This window comes from Sinohyriopsis cumingii, chromosome 13 (assembly GCF_028554795.1).
Source record: "Sinohyriopsis cumingii isolate HCF-2022 chromosome 13, ASM2855479v2, whole genome shotgun sequence".
NCBI lineage: Eukaryota > Metazoa > Mollusca > Bivalvia > Unionida > Unionidae > Sinohyriopsis > Sinohyriopsis cumingii.
The window spans coordinates 33,831,827-33,848,804 of record NC_142973.1 but is presented as its reverse complement, the minus strand read 5'-3'; the positions used below and the strand labels follow the sequence as shown (position 1 = coordinate 33,848,804).

General features: G+C 34.9%; 1 protein-coding gene across 2 annotated transcripts in view; it reads left to right on the top strand.

Moving 5' to 3' along the window:
* The first annotated feature begins 3,087 nt into the window (after positions 1 to 3,087).
* LOC149785176 (N-acetylglucosamine-1-phosphotransferase subunits alpha/beta-like) overlaps positions 3,088 to 16,978 on the top strand; it is a 141,833-nt gene continuing 127,942 nt past the window's right edge. For both annotated transcript variants that reach the window (XM_089978975.1, XM_089978974.1), the window contains exons 1-3: positions 3,088 to 3,299; positions 14,295 to 14,380; positions 15,919 to 16,038. In XM_089978975.1, coding sequence (XP_089835101.1) covers positions 3,174 to 3,299; positions 14,295 to 14,380; positions 15,919 to 16,038 — 332 coding nt within the window. In that variant the 5' untranslated portion in view covers positions 3,088 to 3,173. The remainder of the gene's footprint in view (positions 3,300 to 14,294; positions 14,381 to 15,918; positions 16,039 to 16,978) is intronic.

Here is a 16,978-nt window from a genome sequence, read left to right as displayed (position 1 = left end):
GAGAAGAAAGAAGAGGAGGAGAAAAAAAGAAGAGAAAGAGTGTTGGAGATAAAATAAGAAGTTGGTGGAGGAAAAGAAGAAATTAGAAGCAGAAGAAAACCCAAAGGCCCTTTTCAGGGCCAGCCATATATCTCGAAAAGAGATAGCCTTTCCATTGCCTACCCCTTTTTTTAAAAAAATTTTTTTAAAAAAAATAAAATAAAATCCCATGTTCAATTCCCCTTGTCCCTAAACAAGCCCAAACTCTATTCCCCATGTTAAATTCCCCTTGTACGTAAAGTGGCCCACAATTTATTCCCATGTTAATTCCCCTTGTACGTAGATTTGCCCACGATTTTTCTCCATGTTAAATTTCCATTGTACGTAGATTTGCCCAGGGTGGTTTTTAATGCTAATTCCCATTGTACGTAGGGTGCCCCCATTCACTACTCATATTTACATAATTATTATAATCCAAAGCTAATATTGTTAGCGAGTAGCGACTGAGGGTACATGGCAGCCGTGCGAAAAGTTTGCAAAATTAGTACATGGTCGTCATATGAAATAGACACTATGGTGTTTTGTAATCCGATAATTCGGTCGCCAAATCTGTAACAGTATTGATGTTGATGGATATATGGTGTGTTTAGCCGAGTTAGGTTACTAGAAACACCGAAATACACAAAATCTTTATGTTCTTGCAAAGCTAAGAATACTTATTAATGGTCAGAATTTTTAGCATGGCTCCAGTATTTTTTAAAATCGTAAACAAAGCTTTCGTTATGTATTTGCACCACATGTATAATTGTCATATACGAATAAAACAAATACTTTTTTTTTTACCTACAAATAATAATTTAATTATGTTTAGGAAAACAACAATAAATTTACAATAAATAAATAAACAACTTTTTAAAAAGTTGCTTTAGTAGTTGAAGGGAATGCTTTGTGTTCTTTACGCCTAGTTAACACGTGTCCTTAGTTGGACGGATAAAACATTTAATAAGGGTATGATTGATAAACCAGTAAATTTAAATTAAATCTCATCCATGTAAAACGATAATTTCTCATCTTCTCTTAAAAAGAAGGAAACAACAATGGCATCAAATTAAGTCACTACAGACATGTTGACAGAAATTATTTGTATCCGCTTTTACCTTTCGTATCGAATTCGTGTGTCTTGTTTTATGTTACTCATTGATGTCATAACATTTTGCAGGTGCTTTAAAATCATTCATTTGCAAGAGATCAGTTTTGTTTAAAGTTAGCATGAAAAACATTTACATAAATGGCAGGACTTAGCTTGCTGCTAGTTATAGTCTTACACCTAATAAAGACAACATAAATATTTGATTAGTGTTGCATCTTTATAAGGGTAAAATAGTTTTGTAAGAACTTTCCAGAATACAAATTGTATGAAAAATAATTAAATTAAATTTTTCGAAATAATTGATGTAAAAATCCAACTTTGCAATAATAGATATAAATAGGATTAGGGCCAATCCAGAATTAAAACTATGGGGTGGTGTTTTGTCAAGTTGATAACAGTTACAAGTAAAATTTCAATTTTGAAATTTGTACAACTAATACTATTATTATTTAAAAACACAAATAAGAAAAGCTGAATGTGGTTTAAACAAAGATATGTACAAAGTATTTCATCTTTCAAAATATATAACATTGCCTTGTTTCGTAACGTTACAATTTTATTTATGTTGCATAATAGTATATAGTGCAACGCAGACATGTGGTCGATTGCAGGTGCTTTATTACAATTACGAGTGCAATTACAGGTTGTTTGGCACCGATAATTACTATTACAACTACACTTTATTTGGAAATCATGATTACTATTATGATTACACTTTATTGAAACCGTGATTGCTATTACGATTACACTTCATTTGGAAACCATGATTACTTTTTCTATTACTTTATTTGGAAACCGTGATTTCTATTACAATTACACTTTATTTGGAAACCATGACTACTATTATGATTACTACTTTATTTGGAAACCATGATTACTATTTCTATTACACTTTATTTGGAAACCGTGATTTCTATTACGATTACACTTTATTTGGAAACCATGATTACTATTACAATTACGCTTTTTTTTGGAAACCATGATTACTATTACGATTACAATTATAAGGGGATGATTACGACAATACAATATAAATCCTGCTTACTTGAAAATAGTCATTCGTAAGCCACAATACGGTTTTCTGTACTGCGATATTTTCACGGTCTTTCTTTCATCCAAGAAATTTCTGTACAGTGAACAATTTACAAAAGATGAATCACTTTCACCGTCTGTTCTGGTGATTACCTCCTTTACGGCTAATCAATTCACCACATTTTAAATCTTTATTTAATAAAAAAGCATATAAGTATATGATATATAAACTGAGAAGTTAATACATATTTTGGCTTCTTTCCATCGTAATGTCACCCATTCATATACCATCTTTTATTTTAAGTTAACAACGATACTCAGTTCATTAGTCTTGACCAATGAAGAAATATTGCCTACAACTGAATGACGTCAGACAGAGCGCTGGAAACTGGACAAAAGTAGATACACGGGTTAGAAATGTCGTAAAAATGTACATTACATTGTTTTGCTGTTTATGTATCTTAAAACAATTACAACTCAATGTTGTATACTATTGTGTATTTCGGTTTTTCATCGTATTTCGTTGTTTCTAGTAACTGGCTGAGTTTGTGTCATTCGGAATATTTTGTTTTTTCGCACTCGTCCCTAAGGCATTGCCCTGTCCGTGTGGACTTTTTTCTGTGGCACACAGCGGCCGTGCAGATCGAAACTTCTCTACTCCTTAATAGATTTGTATTTTTTTTTAGTATAGAGTAAAAAGTTGAATTCTGACATTTATGGACAGAATTAATAATTACTCTTTGTCCATCGAGCGAGTTTTACTTTAGGTAACATATAGGTAACATTCCTGCATACCTTGAAACCAGTCCACAAGTTGTCGAATCAAACATCACCAATAAACCAGCCTCCAGTTTATGAGCTTGAGGTCAATTACACCGATCATAGGCATTCTTGTTCTCGCAGTAATAGCAGGGGTGCACCGAATACCTTCAGTGGACACGTTTTCGTAGCTGCAAGGGTCGGTTGTTTACAATCAGAAAAAAATGCCACGTCGTGACTGACAAGCCAAATCATGGAAGAGAATCTGCGTAAAATAATACAAAAGCGTGTTTATGATGTTATCTCGCACAAATATGGTGTGCTAATTATTATGTGTGGTGTTATTGCAGTCACTGTGTCATGTATCCACTTTGGAGAGGTTAGTGAAAGAATCCCCCTATTTCGAATGCTAGCATTATAGCAAAAGTACCAGAAATGTCCATGAGAATTCTCATATTCATGTTACCCTTCAGTTATTTTATTTGCACTGATTAACTCAGGGTATTGGGGACTGCAGGCTCCATTCCTGCTAGTAAGAGGAATTGGTTAGGCGTCTGCTAGACCAGTAAGTAGATATCTGCACTTTTTTTTCTTCTCCTGATTTTACTGTTGGAGGAGACCAGTGTTGCTTGGTACTGTTTGTGCTGGAGTTTCCCCCAAATAGTGTCGTCCAATCAGCTGTTTGCTTGTAAATAATACATTTATTTCGACTGACCATTGAATGCAGATGGTCACAAAAATCCATCTTGTGACACATGGCATCAAATCCTTCAGAACACTCATTTTTTTTTTAGTATTAAACCCTCTCAGAACACAACACCTGTGTATCCGTCAGTTATCGACCTAAAACTTTTAAATTGCTGACAGACTGCGCTGGTGGCCTAGTGGTTAGAGTGTCTGCCTTGGATGCGGGTGGTAATGGATTTGAACCCTGGAGAGTCATACCCAAGACATAAAAGTGGTACTAACAGCTGCCTCTCTAGGCGCTCAGTATTAAAAGGTCAGTGGTAGATCTGGTGTTAGGATAATTTAACTGGATGGGACATCATGCTACATGTCTGCAGCATGATGCTCCAGTGCTAGACATCACTATAAACTGCCACACTGCAGACATCATAGCGATATGACGGAAAATTTATTAAAGCTACGTTAAAAATCCAAAACACACACTCACAAATTGCTGATGCATGCTTGGAAGTGAGCGTTCCAATAGTCTGTTGGAGGCAAAGGCCGGAAACTCTTGCACAATTATTGCAAAGAATTGTTGGCCTCCCGCACCAGTAGTGTCAGAAAGAAAGAAAAAGGAGATCTACTTGTTGCTCTAAATGGCTTGATGAATGGCAGTGCCAAGGTTAACAACCAATAAAAAACATATAAAGATACTCTTGATACTCACCTAATTCTTGTACCAGGCACTAACCTGATTTTTAAACTGAAGTCTTTTTTTTCTTTCTTTATGGAGTGTGCACATGTATTTTTATCTTTAACATATATGAAAATTTGATGATCACATTATTGTTTTATAAGAGAGTTAAAAATCACAAATTGCTGTGAAAGTAATTTTTTTTATTGATTTAAATTTTGTTCATCAATCAGTGGTATGCATCTTTTTGTAAAATTTTATAGATCTTTATGTAAACTACTTTGCTTTTTTGTAAACTTATATTTTTTCACTGTATTGGTTTTTTTTAAAAAATTGTTTTAAAAAGAAGCAACACATCTGATTTGGTGCAAGTTTTGATACCATTTGATTCATGTTGTAGATTTTTTCAAGGCCAATTATATTTACATGGCTTCCATTTACCTTATCTGGGAAAGACTATTTTTATGGCTGCCATGCACCACATCTGACAAGACTGTTCACATGGCTGCCATGTACAGTCAAACCCACTTATCTCGACCTCGGTTATCTCGACAACCCGCTTATGTCGAGCGTTTTGGTCCGGTCCCGAAAAAATTCTTCTTTGTTATGCTATTTTTTACCCGCTTATCTCGACCTCTGTTAAGTCGATAACCCGGTTATGTCGGGCATAAGTTTCGGTCCGAAGTAACATGTGGACCCGCTTAATTCGACGAAATGCAACTTTTTAACGTCAATCTCACAGAAATTGTACAAGAAATAGTCAGCAAAAGCGATCGATTTTCAGGCACAATTTTGGTCCGTTACAGCAGTAGTCACATGTTTATTTCATATTCTTTCTATTTTTGGTTCGTAAGAGTAGCTTAATCGATTAGTTTATTAAGAATATATCATGTTCACTACATAAAATATTCAAGGATTCACAAAGACAAGAGTGTGTACAAATTACAATGTAACTTTATTTTACGAAAACGCAGAATCTTAGATGTCAGCTACATGTGTATTTTACCATTTCCCTTTTATTTCTTAAGGTACATTTCAGATATGAATTATGTTCCGAAGTACATGTATACAAGAAACAACAATCAAGGAGATACAAGTAATGAAATATTATGTACATGTACACATTAATAATCAATGTGCAGACGGAAAAGTGCTGATCGGCTGAATATTCAGGTCATGAAATTGCTCCATATGCACGTAATATCATGACGATTTATTGTATAGCATTTTATGACAAAATAGCCAAACATGTCAGCAATATTTTCAAAATATCTAGGAATTATAAACTGAACATAATGTAGTGGAAATACAAAAATATACGGTAAAATTACCTACACGTACATGTACAATAAATGCATACTATATATGAATAAAAAAATGAATACTTTTTTCATTTTGAATCTATACATCTATAAAACACACAAGTACATAAACATATCATAATGTGCACTACATTATTTTTGTAGAAAATATGAAGTAATATCAGTCTGCTTTTGTTTACTCCGGTGCTGATTTGTAACGAACGATTCAAAAGCACTTACGTTTTCATACATATGCTCGGCACCGTCGACACTTGCCACAAACAATTTCATTTTTTTAATGCATTCAGCCATTTCACTGTAGCTTGGGATAGTGGTAGGCTGATCATCATCATCATCATCATCATCTTGCTTGCATGATTGTATCTGCTTCGTTGTCACCGATTGGATTATTTCCTCATCAGTAAGTTCACCATAGGCATTGGCATCATCATCCACGTGAACATAATTAGAAAATTCATCCCGAGCAATGCCTATGGAGTCCGCAATCTCATCAGCCATCACTTCAAGACCTATTTCTGATTGAGGCTCTTTAATTTCTTGTGCAATTAAACACGGGGTAAGTAGTCTACTCAACATTAACTTGCTTTAATAAATACTCTTTGTAACCCATGCTAGCGAAAGGAGTGTCATTTGCACTCACAGTCAATGTACATGTACATGTACATGTATTTTCAAAAACATTTATTGATCTTTATCTGCGAGATACTGTCATATATTAATCTGGATATAATACAATCTTGGTTATTTTGCACCTAACACCGCGTTATGCGTGAATGGCGGGTGCCTGAAAGCAATCGGTGGATGTTTCTCTCTCACTCTCTCGTTTGTGATTTTCTTTGATCCATTTTTCAATCTGATAACATATTCAAACCTCTGAGTACAACCAAACATGATTTGTTTTTCAATATTCACATCAATTATAAAAATGCGTCGTGTGTTATCTGACATAAGTGATGCACACTACAGTAATGGATGCATACTAGGGCATAACCGACTTTTGATCCGGAAATCGGATTCCACCGGATAGTATGAACTTCCGATTAATCAGAGTCGGACAAGGCAGGAACGACCGATTCGGATAATAAAAATAATAAAGTTGAATTTCTATAGCACCGTGTCTAACACTGTGTGTCATTCAATAGTGCGTTAATAAAGTTAAATAAGAAGTCAGAAAAGTCCAATATGGTCAACACAACGGGGTGAAACGATAATACTTGAGTTAGACCCAAAGATTTAAATTTATTAAAATATATAATACAGTCCTACCCGTTTATGTCAACATCCTCAATAATGAAGGCATAACATTGAATACATTGACACATGCTAATGAGGTATTAAAAGAAAATGATTCTTACAATCGTAAATATAAATAAAGTTAATAAGGAAACTTTCACAGCACAATAAACTTGTTTCAATCACCGATCACTTTGGAAAATGCAAGAATCGATCAGATTTCATTGCTTTTATTTAAGTCGCCGCAAGAGGCCAACTTTATAGGACCAAACAAAAGCCTGTTTTATTTTTATTTGACCGCGACATTAAAGCATGGCGGCAAGATCAACTAATTGTTGAATAAAGTACAGGATGGAACTGGCCGCTTGCCGACATAAATGATTAAGGCGGGAAAATTAAAGCCTGGCGGCAAGATCAACTAATTGTTGAACAAAGAATGGGTCGGAACTGGCAGCTGGTCGACATAAATGATTAGGCGGGAAAATTAAAGCGTATATGCTGCGTGGATGCATTGGAACTGTATGATAATGTAAATGAAATTTATATTAGCATACAGTGTGAAAAAATTGTGCTGAACTGTTGAGACTCTGCGGCTGCATCCATCATTAATCTCACATTACAGTTCTGACAGATACTGCGATGCTATGTTGTAGATAATCTTGAGTTTTGATATACGACTTTCCATAAACTGTCACTTTGTTTCTAGACATACATCCTTCTCATGCACTATTTAGATACAGAATTTGTTGTATTGGCCACAATAACAAAATATTTCTAAGCCTTTACAGACAATAAAATTAAATGAAAATCTGATAAAAGTAAAAAAAATAATTTTATTTTAAAATGTCGCAAAAACAACGAAGCAAAATATGGGATTATTTTGAGATAAATGCCATAGATGAGTCAAAGGCAGATTGTTTGGTTCCACAGTGCAAGGATAAATTAAAACGAGGAGGTAATGATCCACGTTCATATGGAACCAGTGGACTTATCAATCACCTGCGTGCAAAACATCCGGATGAATATAAAAAGTATACCGGAATCTGTGACATCGAAAAGAAACGAAAAGCCGAAGAAGTAATGCAGCCTGGAAAGAAACACAGAGTACAGACAATATAGTTCCTGCTAGAAAAGAAAAAACCGTTTGAGGCTAACAACCCACGCCAGTTAATCATAACTAAGAAGATCATAGAAATGATTGCGGCAGATGCTATGCCTTTCAGCATGATTAACAACGTAGGCTTCACTTGCTTTCTGAATGAACTTGAACCTCGTTACGTTATTCCATCCGAAGTCCATTTGTCAAGAACGCTTATTCGGGACTTATATTCTGCCGTGAAGAGTAAAATTGTTATTTTACTAGAACAAGCAGCCTACATAAGTTTTACAAGTGATGTGTGGACGAGCACAAATAATTTGAATGCTTTCATTTCGCTTACCGCTCATTGGATTGACAGCAAGTGGAACAGGATGTCCATTGTTCTGTCACTACGAAATCTTGAAGACCGACGCACGGGCCAAGTTATTTCGCATAACATCCTTGCAATGTTGGCAGCATGGTCTATTCCAGATGAAAAACGTGGAGTTCTCGTGCGGGATAATGGTGCGAGCATGAAAAAAGCGGCGGAGTTATCTGGATTGGATCACTTGGGATGTTTCACCCACACGATCCAGCTAGTTGTCAAGGTTGGACTTTTAAGTCAAAGATCCGTTATGGATGCTATTGTCACTGCTCGTGCAATCGTTGGGCGTTTTCGGCATTCAACTCAAGCCACAGAACAATTGCTCAGAATCCAGAAGTCTTTGACATGCGAGGACGGCACGCCATACCCGACACACCGTCTTATCCAGGATGTTACAACCCGCTGGAATTCTACGTTCTACATGCTCGAGCGCCTCATAGAACAAAAGAAAGCTATTGCCCTCTATTGTCAGGAAAATGATGGGGTTACAAATCTAACGGCACATGAGTGGAATTTGATGGAACGGGTTTTGATTACGCTTCGACCATTCGAACAGGAAACCAGGAATGCCAGTATGTCTACTGCAACAGCAAGCATGATCATCCCCAGTGTTCGCGTTCTCATGGCAACTTTAACAAAACCTGCAAGAGTCAGAGATGACATCAGAATACAGACCATGCGGGCGGACATGCTGAAAGATTTGCGTACACATTATGAGGAAGTGGAGACAAACAAGTGGTGTGCACTTGCAACGGTTTTGGATCCCACTTACAAATTGTTGGTTTTTAATGCGCATGGGCATGACGCTGTAAAGCGCATGTTAATGGACGAACTACAGATCGAGTATGAAAAAACAATCACCGCTGTCAACATTCCAGCCTCAACAGAAGTGGATCCAGGACCTTCAACTTCGACTGGCCTAGATTCCTACTACCAGGAGTTATTTGCCTCTCGCACATCCGACCAAAATCTCGCCTCTGCATCCCTGTCATCTGAATTCACGTGCCAGCTCAAATTGGATTCATATCTAGCTGAGAAAAATCAGCCAAGGACTTCACCACCAATGGACCCAGTTATATACTGGAAATTCCAGGAAAAAACGTTCCAGCTTCTGGCAGCTGTCGCTAAACGTTTTTGTTCAATACCGCCCTCTAGCGTCGATAGTGAAAGAAGTTTTAGCACCGCAGGTGTTATTTGCAGCGACAAACGATCGAGCATGTCCGCTGAAAAAACGGAGATGCTACTATTTCTTGCAAAGAACTTGGAAGTTATAAATTTTGATTATTAAATTTCTTTATTATCTATTAAACTGCGTGTTTTTACTTAGGTAGATGAAACATGGCAGAAATAAACTGCTTAACTTTAATGTTATATTATATTATATTATATTATATTATATTATATTATATTATGCGCTACATAAATATATCAATATTCAAGACTCTTTAACTCGCATTTCTAAATTTATTATATTATAATATCTTTGCCAAAAAACAAGAACAATATCACAGGAAAATAAATACTTAGGGCGCCATAACACGTGGATTTCAGTTTGCGAGTTTTATTTGTAAAATCGTAAGTTTTTATAATTATTATGTATAACAATGTGATCGTAGAAAAAACGTTTATAATGTTTCAGTACATTTTACAAAAATAAAAAATTTCATGGATTCTTTGTGGCTTTGAACTTCGTTGCATTTTGCTATAGTCCTGCCATATCCTTCCCCTTGTGACATCGGTGTGATATGCAAAATGTGTGTAACACGGTTTAAAAAGTTAATTTGAAAAACCTTTTAATTTAGCATTTCCGATTAATTGAATCGTATCCGGAATCGGAAAAATTTCATGCCCAAAATCCGGAATCGGAAATCAGTAGAAAAATGCTAATCGGTTATGCCCTAATGCATACGCTACATGTGATATAAGGAGTTCATAGATATATTTTTTCTTTAATAAATTACTTATGATGATAAAAAAGGAATAAATGATAACAACACCAGGTTAGTTCATTTCATTTTATTATCAATTAAGCGTTTTGTTTATTTTATTGTAACATGCAGTGGGAGGGGATTCCAGTAAACACCAGCAAGAGACAGGAGTAATGCTCAAGGACATTTTTAAAATTACCAGTTTTTATGAACCCGGATATCTCGGGACCCGGTTATGTCGACGATTTTTTTACACCCCCGACGTAATCGAGATAACCGGGTTTGACTGTATATAGTTTATGTACAGCCTATTTATATGGCTGTCATTCAGTTGATTTGTGAAATATATCCATTTTTCTTTTGACTACCATTAATTCCGAGTCACTGTTGTTAAGATTTGTACAATGCTATATTCCTTTACCTATGGTAGAGATATTAATTTTTAAATAGGTATTAAGAGAATGTCATGGATGAAAAACTCTAGTATGGTCACCCAGTCAATGAGTCATGGATGAATAACTCTTGTATGGTCACCCAGTCAGTGAGTCATGGATGAAAAACTCTTGTATCATCACCAGTCAATGAGTCATAGATGAAAAACTCTAGTATGGTCACCCAATCAATGAGTCACGGATGAAAAACTTGTATCGTCACCCAGTCAATGAGTCATGGATGAAAAACTCTAGTATTGTCACCCAGTCAATGAGTTGTGGATGAAAAACTCTTGTATCATCACCCAGTCAATGAGTCATAGATGAAAAACTCTAGTATGGTCACCCAGTCAATGAACATTTTCCATTATTCACTGAGAACAAAATTATTTTTAATTTTATGGTAAAATGAATTCATAGCTAATATCATTAAGAGTTTGAAAGTAGCAGTTGTCTAGGGTAATGGCAGCAGTTTACTGTTTTGTTCTGCATTGTTTTCCATACATTCACTGAGTAACCTAATTCTTTTTTTAGCTAAATATAACAAAGCATGCACTTTAAAATTAAAACAATTAAAAAAAAGCATGCTGCATGATATATATGATATATTTCCACTTGACTACACCCAGGATAATTATATTCCTTATTGCTGTTTATTGGGGGAAAAAAAGTTCTGGACTGTTAATGTAGACTTGAATTATCCAAGTTTTCTTCTCATGGACTATCCTATAATTGTTTGCTTACCTTTTCATAATTATTATAATCCAAACCATGAGGCAGACACTATTTTCAGTGCATATAGTCTTAGTGATAGCAGGCACACAGCAACCATGCAAATAGTTTTTGTTGAAATAGACACTTCCTATTTTCAAATACAAATTGCTGAAAAGATTTCACCTCCTATTGATACAGTTTAAAGTGACTTTCAACCACTAAATTATGTACTTGTCATGGCATAAATCGTGCCATTGGTGTTTGTCCCATACAGCTTATTGCGGCATAGTCCATTTTTTAGGTAAGCAACTGTTTACATATCTGTTTATTTTAGCCTGACATGCATTGGATGTAGAACTAAATTTGATTGGTAAATTGGGCTCAGGAACAAGCATTCTGTGGTAATTTTAGGATGCATTCAGCAACAAATGCCAGATAAAATGTGTTACCTGGAAAACTCAAAATGACTGACTCTCAACATAATTCATCTTCATATACGGTAATTTCATTTGACAAATACTGGCTTATGGGAGCAATGATAACAATGATTTTGAAAGTTTTAAAGTGGGTGAGATTCTTGGAGCTGGGAAAGTACTACTGGAAATACCAATGGGCTATTTGGAGCAGGAAAAGGTTGAATACAAGTCGTTTTTGCTTTCCTAACAGAAAAAAGGCAAAGTTTACACTTTTTAGTTGACTTAGTTGCCTACTTTACCTGGTAGTGTGATCAATGAGGTATGTATGTGACTTGATGCTTTTATAAAGGTCAGATGTACCAATCATCGTTCGTAAAGAGTTTGAAATTCAATCAATTTATTAACAGTGCAATTTTATATTTCTTTTCTCAAACAATTAAGCATTGGGAGATTTTATACTGTAAAACTATGTAGTATTTTATCAGTTAAATTTTTACTTTTTGGGAATAAAAATGGGAAAGAAAAAATATCTCAATGCCAACACCAACTTTTACCACTAGAAACCTCATCTGTTAGTTATTTTAGAACCTTTTATATGTCTTTGGTATGACTCAGCAGAGTTTTGAACTTGCGACATCCCACATCTGAGACAGATGCTCTATCTACTATGGCCACTGGAGCGGTCTGGAAAATTGCAGATCAAATTTTGAAGATTGAGAGTCTAAGACATTAAACTACAGGTTTGGAAGCAGAGATTTTGTTCCACTAAGCTCAGAGCTCTGTAAATATATAGTTGTCTATCCATCCAAGGGCATGGTATTGTCTGAATTCCACCTGTCCCGTATTATATCATACCAACATCTACTGTGATTCTTTTAATTTTTGTACATGAAAAATAGTTATTTGATTCACAGCATAAAAAAAACATTGCTTAATGAAAATGGTCAGTGTGTTATAAGATGCATGCTGACATAACAAATATAAAAAAATAGAACGACTGGTACAGTTGTTTGATTTTGCCCTCACATCATGAATCTAATTAAAATATAATTTATGCTCAAAACAACAACTTGTTCTTGTTAGTGAGTGAGAGAGAAGGATAGAAACAGAAGGAGATGGATGAAATAATAAGGTGTAAAAGTGTAAGATCATGTGTATTCAGAGCATATTTGTTTGTAGCAGTCATGGATTGTTGTCATGGCAATGTGATTAAGATGGTTGAAGTAACAGGGGCACTTGACATTGCTCACAATTTAACTGTAAATAATACCAGCATTTATAATTAATAGCATTGCTATGAGCCCTTGTTAAAGTTTAACCTCTGTCAAAGAACAGTTATAAGAAAAAACTTGAAAAGACTTATGTTGTTTTAAGTGAGAGAGATGAATGAAAAGACATTGTGTCAAGGTGTAAGAGTGTGTGTTCAGAGCAGTATTTATTTACAGCATTTTCTTGATTGATTACTTGCCTGATGATTTTGATCTTCCTCATGTATGAGGGCACTTAGTAATTCCATTCATAATTAACATCTCTGAATAAAACAGTTCTTGTTTTAATTACTATAGCCATTGTAAGACTACACAGAGAACCACATGGCCATGCTAAGCTATTACATCCTAATTAAATATGCCTCGAGCTTTGGTTAGCTAATTGTATCTAATTACATGCTAATTAAATATGCTTTGAGCTTTGGTTAGCTAATTGTATCTAATTACATGCTAATTAAATATGCCTTGAGCAAATTGTATCTAATTACATGCTAATTAAATATGCCTTGAGCTAATTGTATCTAAGGCCAGATTGAGGATGAGATTCAAACAGATAAGATCAAGTTACATGTATTGTGGCTCCCAGTGCAGAGATGATGCTATGTAAAGGTAAATAAAATATGTCTATGAGCTATGAAGGCCATGGTCTGAACTGAAGTAGATGACGCTAACAGTAGAAGGTTGGACTGTAGAATAGATTCTCAGTAAAATGTTAATTTGTTAAGAAAACATCGGATGGCTTCAGAACTCATGTTACAATGTGCTAGCTGTATTTTGGTGCTTTGTGATAGGGATGTCCTTAAAAGGCACTTACTAAACCGTATTGTTTGAACTTATAATGAAAACTTCTCCAAGCAAAAACAGTACAAGCATTTGAAAGATATTAGAATCAAATTCAGTACACCAGTACAGATAACAACAGAATGGGGAATGAAGTATGGAAATAGTCGCAATTAACAAAACTATTACCCGTACAAAACAAGTATAGCAATGATCTTTATGCATTACAAAAGTTTAATGGTCATTTCTTTTATTTCTTAATCTCCTTTTCATTTTTGGTCTTTGTCAAAAACTTTGATGAAGTTAATACATATTTATGTTTATTGTAAGCAAGTACATTTATATCAAACATATTATTAGGAAGGAATACTTTAGCTGTTGGATGTATCAAAATCATGCATCAGTATTTTAACTTTCTAACACTAAGTGAGCTAATGTAATGGATTTGTTTTTCAGACTGTGGTAGAATGGAGCACAGAGAAATATGCTGCTGTTTTTAATTCCTTCAGTGACAATATTGTTGGGCGGTCTTTTAGAGAAAGGTATTTGATGCATTGCAAATCTATTGATTCCTTTGTATCAGCAATTGAAATTTTTGTCTTCCAAGCAACTTGAAACCAGCAATTTTCATAACATTTTTAAGGATTTAATACATGTGTGTATTTCAGTTCTTGCTAGCTCGGCAACTTCTAAAAATGCACAGCAATATACCATACATAAATGTAACCATTTCATGCCCGTCTTTATCATCACTGCATAGCACATAGTACTGTATTTTGATGTTGCCCAAGAGAATAAACTTGATTTATAAAACCAAGAAGCTTTCACTTGATGTTGTTGTAGAGTTTAATGCCACTTTTCAGCACAAGATAGGCTAGCCTATACATGGCGGCCAGTCTTAATGGTGGAGGAAGACCCCATTAAAACCCCAGAAAGAACCACTGACCCTTGAGAAGCTACTTTCAAACTTTCTCACATACCCACATTAACCGAACCAGAGACTCAAACCCACACAGACAGGTGAGATGGCAGTGATCTGTAACAGTGAGCGCTTTAGACCACTCTGCCACTCGGGGCCCCAAAAAGTTCTGTTGATGTTATCAATAGATCAGTAATATGACATGCTTCTTACAATGATTTTTTTAAAACAAATCTATGTTGGTGCAGGACCAAAACAGCTTACAGGAGTGGCCTATGTCCTGTCTCCATCCATTGTCAGTTACTAATTGTTTGATAACATTACTTATAAACTATAAGGAGGAATAGTCATCAAACAAGGCATATAGTTTCATCCTTAAATGTAATTGTTTCTAAATGAGCATGGTGCTCTTTGAATATGCAATACAGCAGCCATGGTGGATTCGGTAAAAATCAAGTTATTGCTACTCCTCCAGAACAAATTAACTGAAAGATTGTCCATAACATATACAATTAAAATGTTGCTGATCTGACATCAATATAGGCCACCCTTGTAACCACCTTGAAAATCTTATGAAGAGATGGTCAGCTTGACATTAGGTTCTCATTGAAAGATTTTGTATTAAATGTTGATAGTTCAAAATGAAAATGGTGCTGTTTGGCTGTACAACGTAGCTGCCTCTTGAAAATCTTATTACTGTTATGGATGGATTGTCATTCAGCTTGATTTTTGAATGATATCGGTACCTGTACCTTTGAGAATTTTCACTTGATATTAGGATTTTATGTATGGCAAAAAAAACATGTTCTGACACATTTGTGATTGGTCGTGTGCAAAATATAAGCAGTAAAATTCATGATAAACTTTCAAAACATTTGATGTTATCATGATATTGTGACATTGATTATGTTATAGAACTATGGAGAATAATGCTTACTACATCCATAATCTTAGGACATATGTGAAATCAGGATAATGACCAATATTTGTAGGATATACTGATGATAATGGTGCCAAACATCAGTTTTGCTATCTTGACAGTAACACCATTCTTGCAAAAGTTACACCACCATTAGCAGTCTTGAAAACTTCAAATGCAGAACTATTATCATAAAATTGTTTGTTTTTTTTTTCATTTTAAGATCGATTGTTTTATTTCAGACTCTGTCTACCTGTTCCCATTGATGTGGTGTACACCTGGGTGAATGGTTCGGACCCCGAAATGTTGATTCAGCTAAAACGAGTCAAAATGGAGATGGAAGAGGAGCTGAATACTTCCAGGTTATTTCCGGTTACAACCCTAAAATAATAAAATAAAACAGACAGACAGTCATACATCTAATTATATTATTATATAGGATATACAGTTTATCAATTAAAAAAAAACAATTTTATAAATGCATTGCTTTTAAGGCCATTAGGATATAAAGTATCTAACTTATGAATCCAATAAGTTTGTTTTATGAGTCTATTCATGTCACTATGCACAGTAATCTATTGGCATGAAAGAAAAATCAATTTGAGAGTGATTATTGGTGTTAAAGTGTGTTGAAATTTTTGAGGAAAACTGAGGATCTCTATAATACTTTTATATGAAAGCGATGATTATTCATTCTCTTAGAAACTTGTTGAAGAGTTTGTCCAACATATTGCATGCTACATTTTGTACAGGATCAGGCACATATTTTGTGTCTGAAGAAGCATACATTATATGCAAAACTAGTTGTACAGAATTTTTGGCATTTGTGTTTTGTTTTATATATCCCTGTTACAACCCTAGCAACTTGTAATGTACACTGTAGATAACCCTAGCAACTTGTTATTTACACTATATATAACCCTAACAACTTGTTATGTACACTATATAACCATTGCAACTTATGTGCACTGTATATAACCCTAGCAACTTATGTACATTGTATATAACCCTATATGAAGGGGTTATAGATGTACTGACAATCATATGGATACTGCTGAGACCCTGGTTTTGGATTCCCTGTTAGGTTCCAAAAATAATGTTGCTGACATAGTTCTTTAATTTCTGCTATTCACTGTTTCCATTCTCTTCTTAATCCTTCACCACTGGTGTGTTTGGCTCTGACATACGTTTTGTTTCTTCTGCAAATAATTTTCTAATTTTGCTTGTGATTCAGTGCATCAACAAAACTGGTCTGCACGTTTTTGAGGAAATGCATTTTTTCCATGTGGTTTTCCTGAGCAC